The following is an 18,166-nucleotide window of genomic DNA, read 5'->3' as shown; positions in this document are numbered from 1 at the left end:
TTTGATTCCCGGTGTGTAGAGCCCATGTCATGGTAAGTGCTTCTCAGCTGGTACCCCCATGGCGGAATATTTGGGAAGCCTTCTCGATGGGGCTACCGCTGGTGTAATTACGACTGATTGTTGTCTGCGAGTCGAGGTTACTGTCAAGGATCTGTGCCATCTGTTTCTGTCGGCGACTGCGAGGATTTTCGTGGTCAAATAGCATCCAGGTCGCGGCAGTGTAACGCGAAATCCGGTGACAACTCTTGCACTACTGGAGTGGAACTCGTTTCATTTTTATCGCCTTACCGTAATATCTGGTATACAGTCCGCACGCAGTGTATAGTCCGCAACACACGATTTTGGCTGCATATGGATTGTAAAACTTTTATTTCCAACAGTTTGAGAGGCTTTAGGCCCCTCGCCTAAACGACAGCCAGAATGTCCTGGCTTGTGGCGGCGTCTTCGGCCAGTTGTACGACCTTTGTCTGAATCATCAGATCGGTGCTGAATAGGAGAGCCTCCCATTGGTCAAGCGATAGAATTTTTTTCCCTCCAGGGGGCAAAATGGTATTTCCAATATATATGGTTGAGATCCGCGTTGTGGTGACATAGCTTGCACACATTTGATTATTGGGACGGATAACAAAGACTACACAAAACTGGGTTCTGGAATGTATGAGTCTGGAGACGGCTGATCAGAAAAAAAATACTACACTTTCCGCACTCGTTACATACAATATCAGAATCAGGCGTGCGAACAGCACATAAAATTATATTTGGCGCAGTTCAAGTATCAAAAAACGTGGCCATAGAGTAAGCGTCGCGAACTTTGTGCCACATTCAGCGATGCTGAAAAAGAAAAAAATGCTGTGCAGTGCATGTATACAGATGGTCCGCAAAGCGCAAAATATAAATTTTTTAGCATGTATAACTCGCAGACTGTATACCAGAAACAATAGAATATGTTACAGAATTTCTGCCCCTCCCCCTAAAAGAGCCGCTTGCTATATATATATATATATATATATATATATATATATATATATATATCAAATCAAATTCTTTCTCAGTATACAGAGGAAATGCTAGGCATCACATGGGAAGGAAATATGCTACAGATTAGAAGTTACGACCTACACTGCGCTCATCATCCTCGTCCGTAGCGTTTTCCTCGTTCCATTTACTGCCAAGCACAAGGCACTCCGAGCGTATTCAAATTCTAAAGCTTCATTTAGGTAAGCAGAACGAATGAATGAGTCAAATAACATTTATTTACTTACATTCAAGCGCATAAACGAACAGTTCGATCAGTGTTTATATTTTTTAACGGCAAGCTCATGATTCACCCGAAGATGAGGAAGACGAGGTTTGCGACGTTCCGCGATGTATTCATCTCTAAAAACTCAAATTTCCTTTAAATAATATAAGGCACACTTTTTACGCACTTCTTTTTGCCTTCGCCAGATTCTGAGCTGATCTCTCTTTATGGGAGTGTCATTAACCTTGCGAGACCAACGACAACCAAAGACGGTTGACCACAAATCACCTACTCCTTCAGTGCAGATGCCCGCCGCGGTGGCTCAGTGGTTAGGGCGCTCGACTACTGATCCGGAGTTCCCGGGTTCGAACCCGACCGCGGCGGCTAAGTTTTCATGGAGGAAAAACGCTAAGGCGCCCGTGTGCTGTGCGATGTCAGTGCACGTTAAAGAACCCCAGGTGGTCGAAATTATTCCCGAGCCCTCCACTACGGCACCTATTCATTTCTTCTTTCACTCCCTCCTTTATTCCTTCCCTTACGGCGCGGTTCAGCTGTCCAACGATATATGAGACAGATACTGCGCCATTTCCTTTGCCTCAAAAAAACAATTAATATTATTATTCAGCGCAGATCGGGTTTGGGGTAGGTGTCGCATTTGTAAATATACCAGCGCAAAACGTAAGCCCACGTTACGGCAGAACGGAAGACATTACGACAGATTCATTGCTCTCCTCACTGTAGTCGCGTCTCTTTTTGTGTACTCACTTCGTTTTTACAATGCGTGAGTATCGTTACAACTGATCCTGGTTGGACGAGCGTAATGGAAAAGCCTGCTCGATGCTGCGGGCATCTTGGAAGCCTTAACGCGGGAAGCAACGCGCAAGCTGTGCAACATACTCTGAAAAGCTGTTAAAATTGTATGTACTGAATTTCGCGAGATAGGGGTCACAGTCATGTTCTCGCAAAAAAATCCTCAGCATATTTAATCCAGTTAATGAACAATTTCAAGCGTAAGGAGGCCCATACCAAATCGCACTCAGCTTGCCACCGTTACAAATGCTGGTAAGGGATTGTCTGTATTGCTGTTGGGGCCTAATGTTTAATTCCCAGGAAGTTATTTTAAAACCTGTTTTGATGCACAGCACGCGGAAGGCGCAAATGCAACCATTTTTCGCTTAATTTTGTACACTAGGTATGCGGATATCCATGGCTATTGAGGAAGGCTCCAATTTTACTCCTCTGACGTTATGTTAAGGTCTGTTTACACAATGAACCCCATATAGGAGACGCCGCAGTGCCTTTGGCGGTCGTCTGCTGATACCAAGGTCGCCAGTTCGATTCCTGCCGCGGCGGCCATATTTCGATGGAGGCGTAATACAAAAATACCCGTGCGCTGGAGCCACAAGTGGCGCATGTTAAAGATCCAACATTTTGGCTAAATTATTCTGCAGCCCTCCACTACGGTGTTCCTCATACCCTATGTGTCGGTTCTAGACGTTAAACTCGACAATTAAAAAAAATAAAATCTTGAGACCAATTTTTGTGTCGCGAAACAGGCTTTGCGTGACGTTCTACTTTCAGTTCGTAAAGTTCGCGCCTGGCTCGTATCTGGCCTGGCCCCGGTTGTTGTTGATGATGATAATGATGATGATTTTGGCCTCTGGTTGAATGGTACGTACCCACGGTGGGGGATTGGACAGGGTACATTGGCCCCGGTTATCTGCGCACCAGGGGTTCCAGCAGAAATTCCGATATCCTTTTTTCTGACGGCGGACCCCGGATCATTGGCTGCCATGTTGGTGAACGTCGCACAGTGAAATGTGATGCGCGTGTCTAACCCTGTTATCAGCACCTGTGATGCTGGAGGTCGGAGCAAGCGGCTGTAAGTGGATTAGGCATACGCACGGCCTGTCGCCGTGCTACGTTCACCAACATCAGACAATTGTCCGCGGGCAGTGTGCATACCTAACGCACCGAAAGCAGAACGCAACCCGGACCAAGGAACGGCAAGAGGGCCGTATTGTGAATCCACATTTACTAAAGAATTCCATGATCCATCAAAAGTATCGATCATGTACCTAGTAAAATCACTGCCCGGATGAACAATTTCTGCGCAAATTGTCTGTGTTAATAGCTTGCTGTTCACCAGGCATATATTGGCACATAGCCACCCAATCTGAACCTGGCAACGTTTGGCAGAAGGTTAGGTGGGCGGATGAGATTAAGAGGTTTGCAGACATAAGGTGGGCGCAGCTGGCAAAGGACAGGAATAATTGGAGAGCCATGGGAGAAGCCTTTCTCCTGCAGTGAGCGTAGTCGGGCTGATGACGACGATGATAACAGTGACCCACCCAAACCCCCAACCCAACCTCCCATACCCACACCCAACCCCTTCCTCCCAATGGGAAGCCACTGTTTCGAGAGCACAAACCAGGATGACCAGCGCAGACTGATCGACCAGGCAACCCCGATTGGAACAGATAATGAGGCCCTGGACTCAGGTCTCTAACCTCTTGGGGCTACAGTCAGGCTGCTGCTGCTGATGATGATGATAAAATAGTTTTCCAATCGGTCGGTAACATTCAAACTTTAGAACCGACCGCACGCGCACAAATCGAAAGGTTAGAAAAGTTAAAAAAATATGCTGCAGAATGCACGTTAGTTCTTTCGAGCGAAACCAATTTCGAGCACCGAGAAAAGAAAGTAGAAGAGGCCGAGTTTGCCCCTGCAGCCTGTTGAGAGAACCCCGTTGTGCCGGAAGCTTTGCGAAACGAAAAATAGTTCGCGTTGTACGGCGCATATCCTTTACACGGCACCGTGTACGTGAACTGAAGGCCTTATATATAACCTCTGAAACGCATTTACCATGGCAGGAACAGGCTGCGGCACTACTTTATGCGCTATTGAGTCGACACGCGTACACATAGGAACAGAGTTGAGGAAGAAGTGAGCGTTGATGCGGCGCAAGGCCACAAATACGTGGGCCCTTGACCCAGGCAGGCAGTCGGCATCTTGACAGCTTAGTCTCGGAGTGGCATCGAACATGCGCGAGATAGTCCACATCCAGACAGGCCAGTGTGGCAACCAGATTGGGGCGAAGGTAAGCCACCTCTACCACCTCGTGGGTTATTTCACGGCTCAGGGGATCGCGGTTGCCATTCGGTCCCAGTGCCGGTCCCGGCGCGTTTTACGTTGGTGATTATGTTGCGTCCTAAACGCCACGTACTAGAATCTCGTTTCAGGATACGGGTGAAAGCAATTGCCTGTGAATCAGTCGCGGCTTTTACCAGAAATACTGCTTTCGTTCTAAGTTGTGGCCTCTTTGCGTTGGACAATGTTGAGCCCTAGATAATGCTCATCGAATCTCTTGTTCTTGACCACTCCTTTCACTCTGACCTTTTAATTACTGCTCGCGCTTTGGGAGCGTTGAGATATTGTTGTTGTTTTATGGCATATAGCTCAGACTTTATTCCCGGTTGTAAAAAAATTCGAGACAATCGGTCTTGGCGGAGAGGTGACATGGAACAGTTTTATGGCAAATGACTGCCGCAAAGCGATCGGCGAGGATTCTTTGCCGGAATTTTTTTTCGCACGACCTAGTTTTCGCGTATGATGCAATTCAAAGGCCTCAAGTGATCTTAGGCCCTGCCGGGTTTCCGCCATCAGCAAGACACATGGCGGGTGAGAATCGATGGCAGGTGACGAGTTGACTACAAAAACCAGTTGACAAGTGGAACTGTAGCAGTTATGTTGCTTTCGCTGTGAATTACAGCCTCTAATATGCTTTGACTGCCGCCACTGCGCGATGTGACGCCACTCTGATTACTGAAATCTTTTCCCGTCTGCAGTTTTGGGAGGTGATTTCCGATGAGCATGGCATCGATCCAAGCGGGGCGTACCATGGCGATTCGGACCTCCAGTTGGAGCGCATCAATGTCTACTACAATGAGGCCTCCGGTACGCGCCTGGCTGTATTTCGGTTGATAATTTCACTCTGAAGCTTCCCCGTCGAGTTGATGTTGCCTTGCGGCTGTTTCGCACTGCTAAGCATTACGGAAATTTGCCGGGCCGTTTGGCACATGACTTCAACAGAAACAGCAAGCGAAAGACAAAACCGAACGCTGTGTGTATGGTTGTCCCTTATTCTCGGTCCTGCCTTAATAGCGTTGTTTGTGCTGTTAAGCTGATATCTGGCCTGTCAATAGAGCTTCTTCAACGGCAGGCCTTTGCTCTTCAGGCTTTAAATTCTTCAACCGATCGCGCAAATCTAGTTAGGTCAAAGTGCAATGTCTAGTGACCTCTTCTGTTTGCGGCATGTTATGTTAGGCCATAGCAGCTTTTCAGGTTGCATTGCCACAAGTCCCGCAGGGATTAGCTTGAAGGTTCTTGGCCAAAGGCTTTTTTCTCATAGGCAATGAATGTTCACAACGCGATTGAGTTTTTAATAATAATAATAATTGGTTTTGGGGGAAGGAAATGGCGCAGTGTCGGTCTCATATATCGGCGGACACTTGAACCGCGCCGCAAGGGAAGGGATAAAAGTGGGAGTGAAGGAAGAAAGGAAGAGAGAGGTGCCGTAGTGGAGGGCTCCAGAATAATTTCGACCACCTGGGGATCTTTAACGTGCGCTGACATCGAAAAGCACACGGGCACCTTAGCGTTTTTCCTCCATAAAAACGCAGCCGCCGCGGTCTGGTTCGAACCCGGGTTCTGGATTCCCTCGTCAGGTTTGACGAGGACATAGTACGTCCACCCCTCTACTACGTTTCCTCTTGCTGCAGTGAGTTTGTAAGGAGTTTTTAACTCTATGTTTGCTAATACCGCCGCTGTGCTTCATTTGGAAGGGGCTCGATCATGACATCCATGATTCGGCGGACGCATTTCTATGGAGGCGAGATCATAAAGAGCCGTGTGTTCTGCGATCTTATTGCGCGTAAAGTAACCCGAGGTGGTGCAAATTTATCCAGAGGCCGGCACTACTGCGTTGATGACAGCTCATGTACAGTATTCGGAATGTTAATCCCATATAGGACACCGTAAGTTTAGTAATACGAAACAGAAGCGAAACAGGAGTCGCAACAGGACGTTAATTTAGTGACATCATTTTGATCCACCTCAATTTATCTATCAACATTTCACCTTCTGTTTTTCTGCTGAAAGATATTTAAATATTTTAATATTAAATATAACTGGATCTCCTGTTTGAAGGCCGGGAGGTGGCGCAAGGACCTAGTAGTGCCGCTTTTATTTGCTATGACACCTACAGTTGGCGCGCTCCATTTTCATTTCTTTAACTGGCTTTGTTGTGACGCAGGTACTTGTAATAACTGCACGGTATCTTTGTTGCCGCTAAGTGATATTTGTTTTTTGTTTGAGGAGGTAAATACGTGCCTCGGGCCATCCTGGTTGACTTGGAGCCGGGAGCCGTGGACGCCGTCCGCTCGGGACCGTATGGACCACTCTTCCGGCCGGATAACTTTGTGTTCGGTAAGGGGCTTCTCGGCTTAAAACCTAGTACATAAACACACCCACAAGAGCGCACAGTATAGACTAATCTTTAAAGCGCACAACTGGCTAAATTTGTACCCACATCTCTGTACGCACAGCGAATCCTCGCTCAGTATAATCCAGTCCGAGTGGCAGTCAGTTTAATACAGCCACGCAATCAAATACTTCAAGTTTGATCTATGGACATTCTCATCAGTTCCTTGCGAAACCTAGGCCGCCAAGATTGAGACGCAAGCTTGGTGGTTCATCAAGAATGTAGTGCGCCGTGAAAAGAGCTTATTACGAGAGAGGGAATACATGGGCCATTTCGAAAATAAAATGAATTGGAATAGAGGATATACAAGGCAAAAGCTGTCGGCGTTCAATGTGTTCATTGACGTGGACACCGTTCTAGACGCTTAAGGAAGTGCGTAAACTGGCTCCCCGGGTCAGTGGACGCTTCACTCGCTCTTCTACGTACGTGACGATGGTGAAGACATGTGGGCTGCATACATTAATAATAATTGGTTTTTGGGGAAAGGAAACGGCGCAGTATCTGTCTCATATATCGTTGGACACCTGAACCGCGCTGTAAGGGAAGGGATAAGGGTGGGAGTGAAGAATGAAGAAAGAGGTGCCGTAGTGGATGGCTCCGGAATAATGTCAACCACCTGGGGATCTTTAACGTGCACTGAAATCGCACAACCTACGGGCTCCTTAGCGTTTTGCCTCAGTAAAAACGCAGCCGCCACGGTTGGGTTCGAACCCGGGAACTCCGGAGCAGTAGCTGAGCGCCCTAACCCCTGAGTCATCGCGGCGGGTTTCTGCATACATTAGCACTGATAACTTAGTGGTAGACACGCGGCACTGCAGTAATAGGCCGCAGCGTTCATTGGGTGATCAACCTCTCGCGATCATCAACTGCAACCTGCCACAGAGGCAGGGTGAACGCGCTGCATATCAAAAGTGCGGAAGGCAATCAAATGGGGTTTTAAAGTGAAGGCTTTACTGGCCGCAAACTTGGGATTTCGCCCTGGCGGTGCTCCGAGGAAGCACATAACGTCACAACGTGCGGCTCACCGCGCATATTTCTTTCTCGTTCCCTAGTCACTACTGAGCATGAGCCACTAGTAGCATCGAGCCACAGGTGTCCGCCGCTGCGCAGCGCCACGCCTTTCCTCAAAATCCAACTTTCAATTTTCAGTTTTCTCTTTTTTCTTTCCCTCCCTCCTTTATCGCTTCCTTTACGGCGCGGTTCGGGTGTCCACCCATATATGTGAGACGGTTACTGTGCCATTTCCTTTCCTCAAATACCAAAGAAAACTAGTCAGCCGACGGTGTTCATAGTTCATTGGCGCTGACAACTTTGAAAAGGCCGCTCATTTTCACGAAAGGATAGACGTAATAATTGTTGTAATAATTGGTTTTTGGGGAAAGGAAATTGCGCAGTATCTGTCCCGTATATCGTTGGACACCTGAACCGAGTCGTAAGGGAAGGGATAAACGAGGGAGTGAAAGAAGAGGTGCCGTAGTGGAGGGCTCCGGAATAATTTCGCCCACTTGGGGATCTTTCACGTGCACTGACATGGCACAAGATGCGGGCGCCTTAGCGTTTTTCCACCATAAAAATGCAGCCGCCGCGGTCGGGTTCGAACCCGGGAACTCCGGATCAGTAGCCGAGCGCCCTAACCACTGAGCCACCGCGGCGCACAACCGGCTCCGTGGGTCAGTGGAGACCTAAATCTCGCTTTCATGCACGTGGCGCTGGTTTCCAACTGCAAAAGACTGCTTTGATTGCGTTCCCCACACTGGATAGGCAGCGCGCCCTCCCTGCCACCCTGGGAGGTGGCACGCAGGTAATGGTTGATCGCGAGATCTTGATCAGCAAACGAACGCAGCGGCCTAGCTATTGCTGCAGTGCCGCATGTCAGCCACAACGCTGTCAGCGCTATTGCATTCAGGCCACATCTTTCTCCCACCACTGCCACGTGCATCAAATCACGAATGAGGCGTCTGCATATTCAGGCAGCCAGTTATGCGCCCTTCCTTTGTACAACTCCATCGTCGTCTAGAACATTGTCAACGCCAATAACACAGTGAACGCCGACACCTTTCGCTTTGTATTCCCTAGATTAACTGAGCTAATCCACATTAATTTTTTGCAGTTGCATGCCAACGCCACGTTACACGAAAGCGAAAGTGAGGTGTCCACTGACCCAGGTAGCCAGGTGTGCGCCTTTCAATTTCGTAAAAATGAGCGGGCTCTACGTTGTCAACACCAATGCACCAAATGAGCGCCGGCGGCTCATTTTTTTTTTGTTTTGACGAAAGGAAATGGAGCAGCAACTGTCTCATATGTCTCGATGGACACTAGATCGAATGGATAAAGGCGGGATGGAAACAAGAAAAAAGAAAACTTGAAAATCGATTTTAAGGAAAGGTGTGGCGCGACGCAGCGGCGGAACACCTACGGCTCGGGGCAACTAGTGGCTCATGCGCAGCAGTGACTAGACACGCTTACCCGAAATGGGCCGCTGGCTATAGCCTAGCGTAGCTCTCGCTACAAAAAAATTCCATCCGCCTTTGACACAACATCACATCACTCAGCAAAACGCATAGGTGGCGCATTACACAAAAAAGGGAGGCGGCCGTCTGCGGGGACAATCCGGCATAAAACAAAATATTACAGACAGATATAACACAGGAAATGAGCACAGCTGGCGGTTCTCCCTCCCCTGTGTTCATGTCATTTGTCACCCGTTTTACGTAGGGACTCGCTGGAGAGATTGTGTTCTGTAGCCGAGTACAATGCGAGCCATGACTTGTTGAATTGTTTGCAGACGTGAACATATATTTTCAACTTCTTTCACCCGTCGCATTATCGGGAACTTCCGCAAGCTGTTAACTTCAACTGTGTTGAGCGTTGTTTATCTCTCTTCTCGCTACCTGCACCACGCAGCATAAGTATTGTTTTTTCCGCCCAGGGCATGGCTTTCTTTCATGCCCAGCTTTCTGGGACATCTACTACTTGTGCCATCTACCGGCAGTGGCGGCAACAGGGAGCGTAACTGAATGGGAAGGGGTACAAAAAAAATCGTAAAACGTGAACAAAATCACCTACAAAAATGCTTCGGGGATTTGTATAATATACACTTAGCTGAGGAATGTGCCGAAGTTTCTGTCCTGTGCTATTAATACACGAGCTTCCCAGCGCGTTTGAATATTATACGATGCTGCCTACGGGAGGGGGCCAAAGTTTTGGCATTTTTCCAGACTTTGAAACTGTATAGCACCGTAACACAGATAGATATCGAAAATGCTTCCCGGTTTTAGGTACCAAAATATATGGTGTTTAAAATGGTGTGAAACGATCTGGCATAGCTTTGATCAAGAAGCTTCCTGAGGCCTTTTAATTGAAACGTGATATTGCCTAAAATATGAAAGATGGCGCCCGGCACCGAGCTACGCTGCAGAAGTGGTTCGGACTGCTGAAGTTACGTCCAATTCGACGCTTACCTTTTTATCGGGTGACTTTTGCCTTGCAGACAAGAACACATGTCAGAGCTCGAACCCAGTGTCTCGACCGGAGCTTTAAATAAAGAAAGTTGTTACGATGACCATGCATTACCGCAGCTACATAAAATATTCGCGGCTGTTCATATATGCTTGTCGTGGAGCAACTTTGCAAATTGTCAGCCCTTTGCTATTATCTAAAAAGTTTATTGGGGCGTGTGATCATGATATATTAGGGTATGAGGGCTAGCTCGCCTGAATTTTAGCTATTGTTGCTTTTAAGGAGCGTAGCGGCATTCAAACGGCCGACATTAAAAAGTATTCGCGGATATAAATGTTTAAGTTTATTCTTTTATTACTTATTTAAGAAAATTTGATATAGCTTTACTCAGATACATTCTGAAGCTGTTCAGCTGTTTTCGGGCAGAACACAAAATTTGGAGTCTAGAAGCAAATAGCGTCTAGATAGACGTTCAGGTTGTTACTGTCACGTTCACCTGTAATGCTTTCAAATTTGTGACTCTAGCGTTGTCCGATTATGGTGACTCGAGTTTGCACTTAGAGTTCTAACCTTCGTTCAGAACCTTTTGTTTTGGTCAACTAATTTTAATAAATGTGCTCGTTTCTATAGAAAATATATTAGTATGAATGTATGAATGAAAAATTTCACGCATGATCACTATTCATACTTTTATTGCTGCAGCTATTGGCGACTTTTTTTGCTGTTCTTTCATTCTGACTTCTGTAATATGCATGCATGATGTATTGCCGGGATCCATCCTGTGTAACACAACTGAAAAAGTGAGGCTTCGCTTTTGAGGTGCGAAACTTCGCTTTTAAAGATACCGCGAGATACCGCCAACTTTTTTCAATTTTTGCAAACAAATTGGTGAATTTAATTGTGTCCACTTCTGGGCTACGAAAAAGCACTTTTACATGGACGTCATCAAGGAAGCATTTCATAACGGTATAAATAAATGGTAAATATGGTGGCTGTCGCAACTTGCGACGCTGGCAGTCGCTGCTACGCTGCTTCGTCGGCCGTTTGTCATGATATCGCATTTAATTCTCCCGCACCTCCCAGAGTGACATCGCAAGGGGCCGCCAGGTGCAAGAGGGTTAACCACGGATTAACAGGGTTAGTCGCGATGTCATATCAATCGTCTGAAGCAACTGTCTTGACAGCCTCCTTTGAAGAACGTTTCCATCTGTCCTTTGAGGCTGGGCTGTACTCATTTTAAGCAATAAAGTTTTCTTTTTCACCAGTATAATAGATGAGTTGCGTTATCGCAAGCAGCATGCTTTTAAGATTCATCTTCTTCAAAATGCTATGAAAACGTCTAAAAAATTGACCACCAACAGCAAGATCACAGGATGTCAAGGGGTATAAATTAGAGGGGGGAAGAAAAATAAAAAACAACTAAGTGTCCTGCCCACGCCAGTACAAATACTACACTGAGACTGTTAAAAGAATGAAAACTAGAAGTGCCCCCCGTTAGGACGGCCAATAAAAATCAAGAGAAACACCCCCACAAATACATTCAAAGAGAGGGAGAGGGGTGGGCGGTTGGGGGGTGGCAAAGTCTTGCACAGGGTGCCGGGTGATGTAAGGCCGGCTCAGGACCCAGCCGCTATGCCCACATTTCAGCGTACGCGAAATGCAACAACGCTGCGGCTGTTTACCCCCGGGGGGTCGAATTAGTTCGAAGCGCTCCAGTGCGCTGTCCCTCATAGCCTGTAATGGAACTAATTTGTATAATTTCATTGTAGCTTTTCCCAGTTCCCAGGTTACTCTGCCTGCAGCAGCTTTGATTTCCGTGGTGAGGTGAAAAACTAATTATACTGCACTGAACAATACTATCGCTTACTTTGGAAGCAGCAGCGTTTGGTAAACCAAACCAAATACAATTGTAATAGAGAGGTACAGCGCAACAAAAATAACCAGACTCTAAAATAATTGCATTCTATATTACAAAGTTAATGAGAATATCAAATAGGCGGGGATGTCATTATAGCAGGCGGGGATGTCTATAGCACGTAGGGGAAAGCACAATGTCAGCAAATTACCATGAATGAAGGGGAAGCCTTCGTAACGATAACACTCATGGGAAGTGATCTGTTACGTTTACAGTAATATTCGAAGCACTGGAGGTTATATTTCTTTTCTCCTATGCACCTTTGGGGAGGAAATCGAGCAAATGTAATAGGTCTATTTTCACGGCGTCGCTGTCAATAAACTTGCACTTGTCACAATATCTGATAGCTGGTGCGGAAGGGCTTATAACTTCCCCGCAAAAAGGCAAGGACAGGGGCTATATTGCCGACATAAAATATTTTATTATACACTTTTTATACAACATTTGGAAACAAAATGTGAACAGTCAAAATCACAAAGCGTCATTACCTTGTGTTTATGTTACATGTACAACCAGAACGATGCACTCCGAACGTAATGAATATGAATATAACTAAACACACTTCACAGTAACATGGCATACAAAAGAAGCAATACTTTGCGAAAAGAATAAAGAACAAGGCAAACTTTTAATCGGTTGCCAAACAAAATGCGTCAGCAAAGAAGGACATACAAATGAACATAAATGATGGCATTGAATGTGCGTAGTACTGCTGTCGTCACTTTTCTCGAGCCTGTTTGTGCGCATTGTGCACTTGGTGCCAGTATCATATGATCTACGCCCGATACGACCAATCATTTTTCTTAAATTCGCTGCAAAATTTTTTCCTACTGCCCCCCAGAACTTAAAGGCGTGTGTGCATGTTCATTTTCAAAGCACCCCCCCCCCCAAGTACTTTTCTAGCTGTACTGATTGCGTTATAAATCGGTTATCCATGGTTTGTTTACATAAAAGAATTTTCTTACGCAAAAGACAAGCCAACATATCATTTTAAAAGTGACAACTGCAATACTTACAAAACACACATATCACATTTATATTACACCAAAAAATTGCTCAGGGCATATATGGCAGGTCAACAGTCACATAATACAAATACACTATTTTTAGTACACACCGAACACTCCTTTAGAAGCAGGTCACATAAGGCATCAGGAACAGTACTCTTCATCTTCAAGCAGTGATGCACTTTCTAAACTAGAGGTACAACACAGCACTATAAATATAGGAGGAAACACGCAAAACTAAAAGGCACATCTCACCACATAACTGTTATCTCCTCCTATGGCTACAATCATTGCTTTTCTCTTTCTTTCCTTACAAGGTTGCGAAGTTTTTCTATTGATTTGACTTTCGTCGACATTCCCATAGCCCGAAGCTTCGTGCGCAATTCTCCTTCATCCATGTCGTCCACATTTTGTAGACAGTTTCCTTCGCTCACTTTTTCATCTGCACAGCGTAGCCTCTTCGCCCGTGTCTCTTGAATAAGTCCCTCAAACCAATACTCTTGGTCCCGCTTTTTATATGCACGGCTTAGTCTGATATTCTCGCTCACTTCAAGCCTTTTCGCCAGCTTCAGAGCGTCAGCGGGTGCATTCCACATGTTAGACTTCTCATGGTGTAGATGCTTTAGCACGTCGTTTTTTTCCTCTAACCCTTGGCACTTGAACCTTTCGTGCTTTGCGGAAGCGTGGTGCGCGAGAATATGAATGTATGGCTTAACTCTATCGCCACCATAGGCTTTGCAACCTTGGGCTCCTAATTCTAAGAACGTGTGAAAGAATTGTGAGGTTTCTCTTTCTATGCTGCGACCTTCAACATCAATTTCCAGGTGGTGCAAAATTTTCCGCATAAGCTTTCAAAGGAGCAAAGTTTTTTCCTCTGTATGAGGGTGCAATTTCCCGGCCAGTTTTTCAGGCAAAGCCTTTAGGAGGCGCTCACAATCGCCCCCCGATACCGACGTGAATGTTTTTCCCTTGTTTCCTTCATTGGCTTCCCAGACGTGAAATTTAATCCCACAGTTATTTACGGCGTCAACGATGTCCTGAACGTGTATGGTCATGCAACGTGGGTTGCGGACTTTTTCACGGTAATCTGTCTTCTGCTTCTGAAAGCAATCCATCTACAAGGCGGTTAACTATACTTAACTTCATGTGCAATACATCAGGAATTATTAAATCAGAGCCGAAGTTAAACAATGGCACGTTTTTCATCCCCTTGGCCTCTGCGCAGCAATCAGCTTTGATGTTCTCAAGAGTGCGGATCAAAGGAGGCTCATTAAAGCTCCTGTTACTTGTCAGAACTGAGCACCTTGTCTGTGGGTTTGCTCGACAAAATGGACAAGGATAGTGTGATGCAGCAGACTGAAGACCCTGAACAACAAGCAAAAATTTCAAATCTGACCCTAGACAGATGCGAATCGGAATCTCGTGGTCCCCTACATATATGCTATTCCTTCGTGCGACAACATTAATTTCTTTTATCAAATCCCGAAAAGCATCTCTTATTTCAAAATAACCTTTCGAGATCTCCGCCACACCGAGAAGGCGATGAAGGTTATGGCTTTGTAGGTGCCGCGTTTTGCAAATGATGACGAATGATAATCTTGTCCAGGCCATGCGTCTACTCACAACGCAGCCATCACCCTCTATTTTTACAAGGAGTGCCTCGAGGAGTTCTCTGTCTCTGAGTGGCTTTCCTTTATTGCATATTCCAGTACTGATTTTCTTCAGGATACAGTTTGTGCAAGTATACGCCTTTCACAACCCGCCCCTTCAGGTCAGAGTGGCGCTGGCAACAATTGGGCCAAGGGCCACTACACCGAGGGTGCTGAACTGGTGGACTCGGTGCTCGACGTTGTGCGCAAGGAAGCGGAATCCTGTGACTGCCTGCAGGGATTCCAGCTGACCCACTCCCTGGGCGGTGGTACTGGATCTGGCATGGGCACACTGCTCATCTCGAAGATCCGTGAAGAGTACCCCGATCGCATCATGAACACCTACAGTGTAGTGCCCTCTCCAAAGGTGTGTGACATTATCTGCAGGAGCCAACTTCAGCATCTTTGAAGCAAATCAAACATGACATTTTGGTCTTGCTTTATAAGGCGTCTTCCTTGAATTTTGATTAGTCGTTATGCACAAAGTTCTCATTCTCTTCCTGCGGCTACCACTAGGTTTCGGACACTGTCGTCGAGCCCTACAATGCTACTTTGTCAGTGCATCAGCTTGTGGAGAACACCGACGAGACCTACTGCATCGACAACGAAGCACTCTACGACATCTGCTTCCGGACGCTTAAGCTCACGACTCCCACCTACGGAGACCTTAACCACTTGGTTTCTGCAACGATGTCTGGTGTGACCACATGCCTGAGGTAAGTATTTCGCAGCTTCATTCAAGGGGTCACTTAAGCGCCTCATGCATGTTCATAAAGAGCCCAAAGAGGTCGACACCATCCGCCGAATTGTTAGTTCCGACGGTAGTGATCGGTTCATTATGGAACAAGCACTGCAAAGACTGCGGTCGCCAAGGTCTTTTACAAAATATTTAGAGTAATACACTACAGCTAATCTCCATGTATAAAGTGCATGTGGTGGCAATATTTTAAGAAAATACAATGACGAGCAAGAAAGCAAATAAAAGCACCCTCACCGTCCGCATAAAAACTAACAAACATCGCACCTGCTATAGCCAGCCAAGCAGCTGCTCAAGGAAGCTTTGAAAAACACTTCAAAGAAAGTGAATTTGGCAACGGCAGCAATAACGAGAAGGCGGCTGCCGTCGGGAATAATGGAGCGGCGCCTAATCTACGGCATGCGATTGCACACATTGGGAATAAAATGGCCGTGTTTCACCACTGTACCTCAGAAACTCATGAGGCGAAAAGGTAAATTAAGGCCTCGCGCTGTAAATGATGAAAAACTACTCTGTTCAAAAAGCAAACATCTCAAATCTCTTGGAAATAATTTAGGTGTGTGTCAGTGGAGAATGCTTTTTGAACTGTTTCTCCTTTATAAAGCGCACATTTATCTCGTTCAGCTCCTTAATCCTAGCGTACAGGACCTCCATATAAAGCCTCACGTACAGTGGAATCAGTTATCCCCGTTTTCTCTTCGGGAAAAGGGAATACACATTCCCACGTTTTGGTATGGAAGTTTTTCTTCGATAAATAGTGGCACTTTCTGAGGAAGTTGGGAGCAGAGTACCACATTAGCGTGCTGAGCAGTCAGTATGGAATACTGGTTGCCATTGTTGGGGATGGTGTTTTAGGGCCTGGAGAACTATCACTTAATTTTAAAGTGCCACGACAACCGGCAGACTGGTGAAGTTAATACCCATCGATGTTCTCCTAATGTAGTAATTTGTATAACCTTTGAAGCTGGATACGAAGCAGTGTCCTTGTGAAGAATCCATTTTTATTTTTTGTGATTTTGCCAATGAATGGAAACAGCAACAGAAGAAATCTTGTTACCTTACTGGAGCTGGTTTGTTTCTCCGCCGTTGTAATTTGGCTGAGGCAAATAACAGGCATGCAGTTTCAATGTTCTCTAGAACAGACTGGCAAAGTGTAAACTATGTCACTTCTGAAATTTCCATGAGTTCGTTCTTTCATTGGGCTTCGTTCTCTGCACTGGCGTGAAGAGAACTGAATTTAAAATTTGATGACCCGATATTCAAAAGCTTTGAACGAACAGCGGCAACAATCGCGACATTCTACAAGATGCCTCCACTGACCATTGTAGCTGCTTTATAATCTTACCACAATCTTGTTCTGACTGCTCCCAAACAAGAGCGCCCAACATACCTCTGTAAATTCTCTCTCCCCTTTTGAATTAAGCGGGCTTCTAATCAAGCACCGTCCCATTCCTCACAGATTTCCTGGGCAGCTGAATGCTGATCTTCGCAAGCTGGCCGTTAACATGGTGCCCTTCCCTCGCCTCCACTTCTTCATGACTGGCTTTGCTCCACTCACGTCTCGCGGCTGCCAGCAGTACCGGGCTCTGACTGTGCCAGAGCTGACGCAACAGATGTTCGATGCCAAAAACATGATGGCTGCTTGCGACCCCCGCCACGGTCGTTACCTGACAGTTGCTGCAGTCTTCAGAGGCCGAATGAGCATGCGGGAAGTCGATGACCAGATGCTCAACATCCAGAACAAGGACTCGAGTTACTTCGTTGAATGGATCCCGAACAATGTAAAGACAGCTGTCTGTGACATACCGCCTCGAGGTCTGAAGATGTCTGCTACTTTCATTGGGAACAGCACAGCCATTCAAGAGCTTTTCAAGCGGATCTCCGAGCAGTTTACAGGTGACCATCGTGTTTGATTTGAAAGTGCTTCTTAAAAGCACATGCTTTCATTGTAGGTACCCATTGCTGTCGATTTTCTGGTACAGCGCATTTTCGGGGACAGTTCTAGGAGTGTGACCCCGCCTGCTTGATATATTATTTTTTTGCAGCTATGTTCCGCCGCAAGGCCTTTCTGCACTGGTACACCGGAGAGGGCATGGACGAGTTTGAGTTCACCGAGGCCGAGTCCAACTTGAACGAACTGGTGTCAGAATACCAACAGTACCAGGAGGCCACCCCTGAGGACGAGGAGGAATTCGAGGAGACCCAGGCAGAGGCCTAGTTTGTGTGCAGTGCTTTTTTTCTTTCGGTTTACAATAAAGTGTCTGTTTGTCATGGATCCTTGTTTTTGAGCCAGGTGCTTGTGCACTTTAGTATGTCGTAGGCCCTGACTGCGTCACAAGCATGGTCACGCAAAACAGCTAAACCTTACTGTATTGCAATGTGCGCCCATCTGTAAATAGCCGTGTGACCGGCGTTTTCGGCATTTTGACGAAACTCTAAAATCTGTTAAAATCTTCTCATCGAACCACTTTTAGAGCGAACGCAAGGTGATCTTAAGAAAAACAAGTTTTGATGAGCTATTATTGGTCTCGGATACTTCCTGTCTGATGATGTGGCAAATTCTCTGTGCTGTCGAAACTGATACGAGACGAGACGGT

General features: G+C 46.2%; 1 protein-coding gene across 2 annotated transcripts; it reads left to right on the top strand.

The window, feature by feature from the left end:
- Window positions 1-4,197: 4,197 nt before the first annotated feature.
- LOC144112540 (tubulin beta-4 chain-like) lies at window positions 4,198-17,844 on the top strand. Of its 2 annotated transcripts, none has more exons than XM_077645345.1 (7): window positions 4,198-4,340; window positions 5,089-5,197; window positions 6,620-6,727; window positions 14,935-15,179; window positions 15,329-15,528; window positions 17,029-17,465; window positions 17,615-17,844. In XM_077645345.1, the coding sequence occupies exons 1-7, from the start codon at window positions 4,284-4,286 to the stop codon at window positions 17,785-17,787; spliced, it is 1,329 nt and encodes a 442-aa protein (XP_077501471.1). In that variant the 5' UTR covers window positions 4,198-4,283; the 3' UTR covers window positions 17,788-17,844. The 2 variants fall into 2 exon arrangements, with proteins under 2 accessions (XP_077501471.1, XP_077501470.1); XM_077645344.1 differs by having other exon boundaries at window positions 6,617-6,727.
- The last annotated feature ends 322 nt before the right edge of the window (window positions 17,845-18,166 follow it).

This window comes from Amblyomma americanum, unplaced genomic scaffold (assembly GCF_052857255.1).
Source record: "Amblyomma americanum isolate KBUSLIRL-KWMA unplaced genomic scaffold, ASM5285725v1 scaffold_407, whole genome shotgun sequence".
NCBI lineage: Eukaryota > Metazoa > Arthropoda > Arachnida > Ixodida > Ixodidae > Amblyomma > Amblyomma americanum.
This window is presented reverse-complemented; position numbering and strand designations above follow the sequence as displayed.

What these genes read in the sequence shown, in the direction of transcription:
- LOC144112540 (XM_077645344.1), top strand. Translation starts at nt 4,284, where the DNA reads ATGCGCGAGATAGTCCACATCCAGACAGGCCAGTGTGGCAACCAGATT. An exon ending in GTGTAGTGCCCTCTCCAAAG is followed by an intron (nt 15,180 to 15,328) that starts GTGTGTGACATT and finishes GGCTACCACTAG; the next exon opens with GTTTCGGACACTGTCGTCGA. An exon ending in GGTGTGACCACATGCCTGAG is followed by an intron (nt 15,529 to 17,028) that starts GTAAGTATTTCG and finishes CATTCCTCACAG; the next exon opens with ATTTCCTGGGCAGCTGAATG.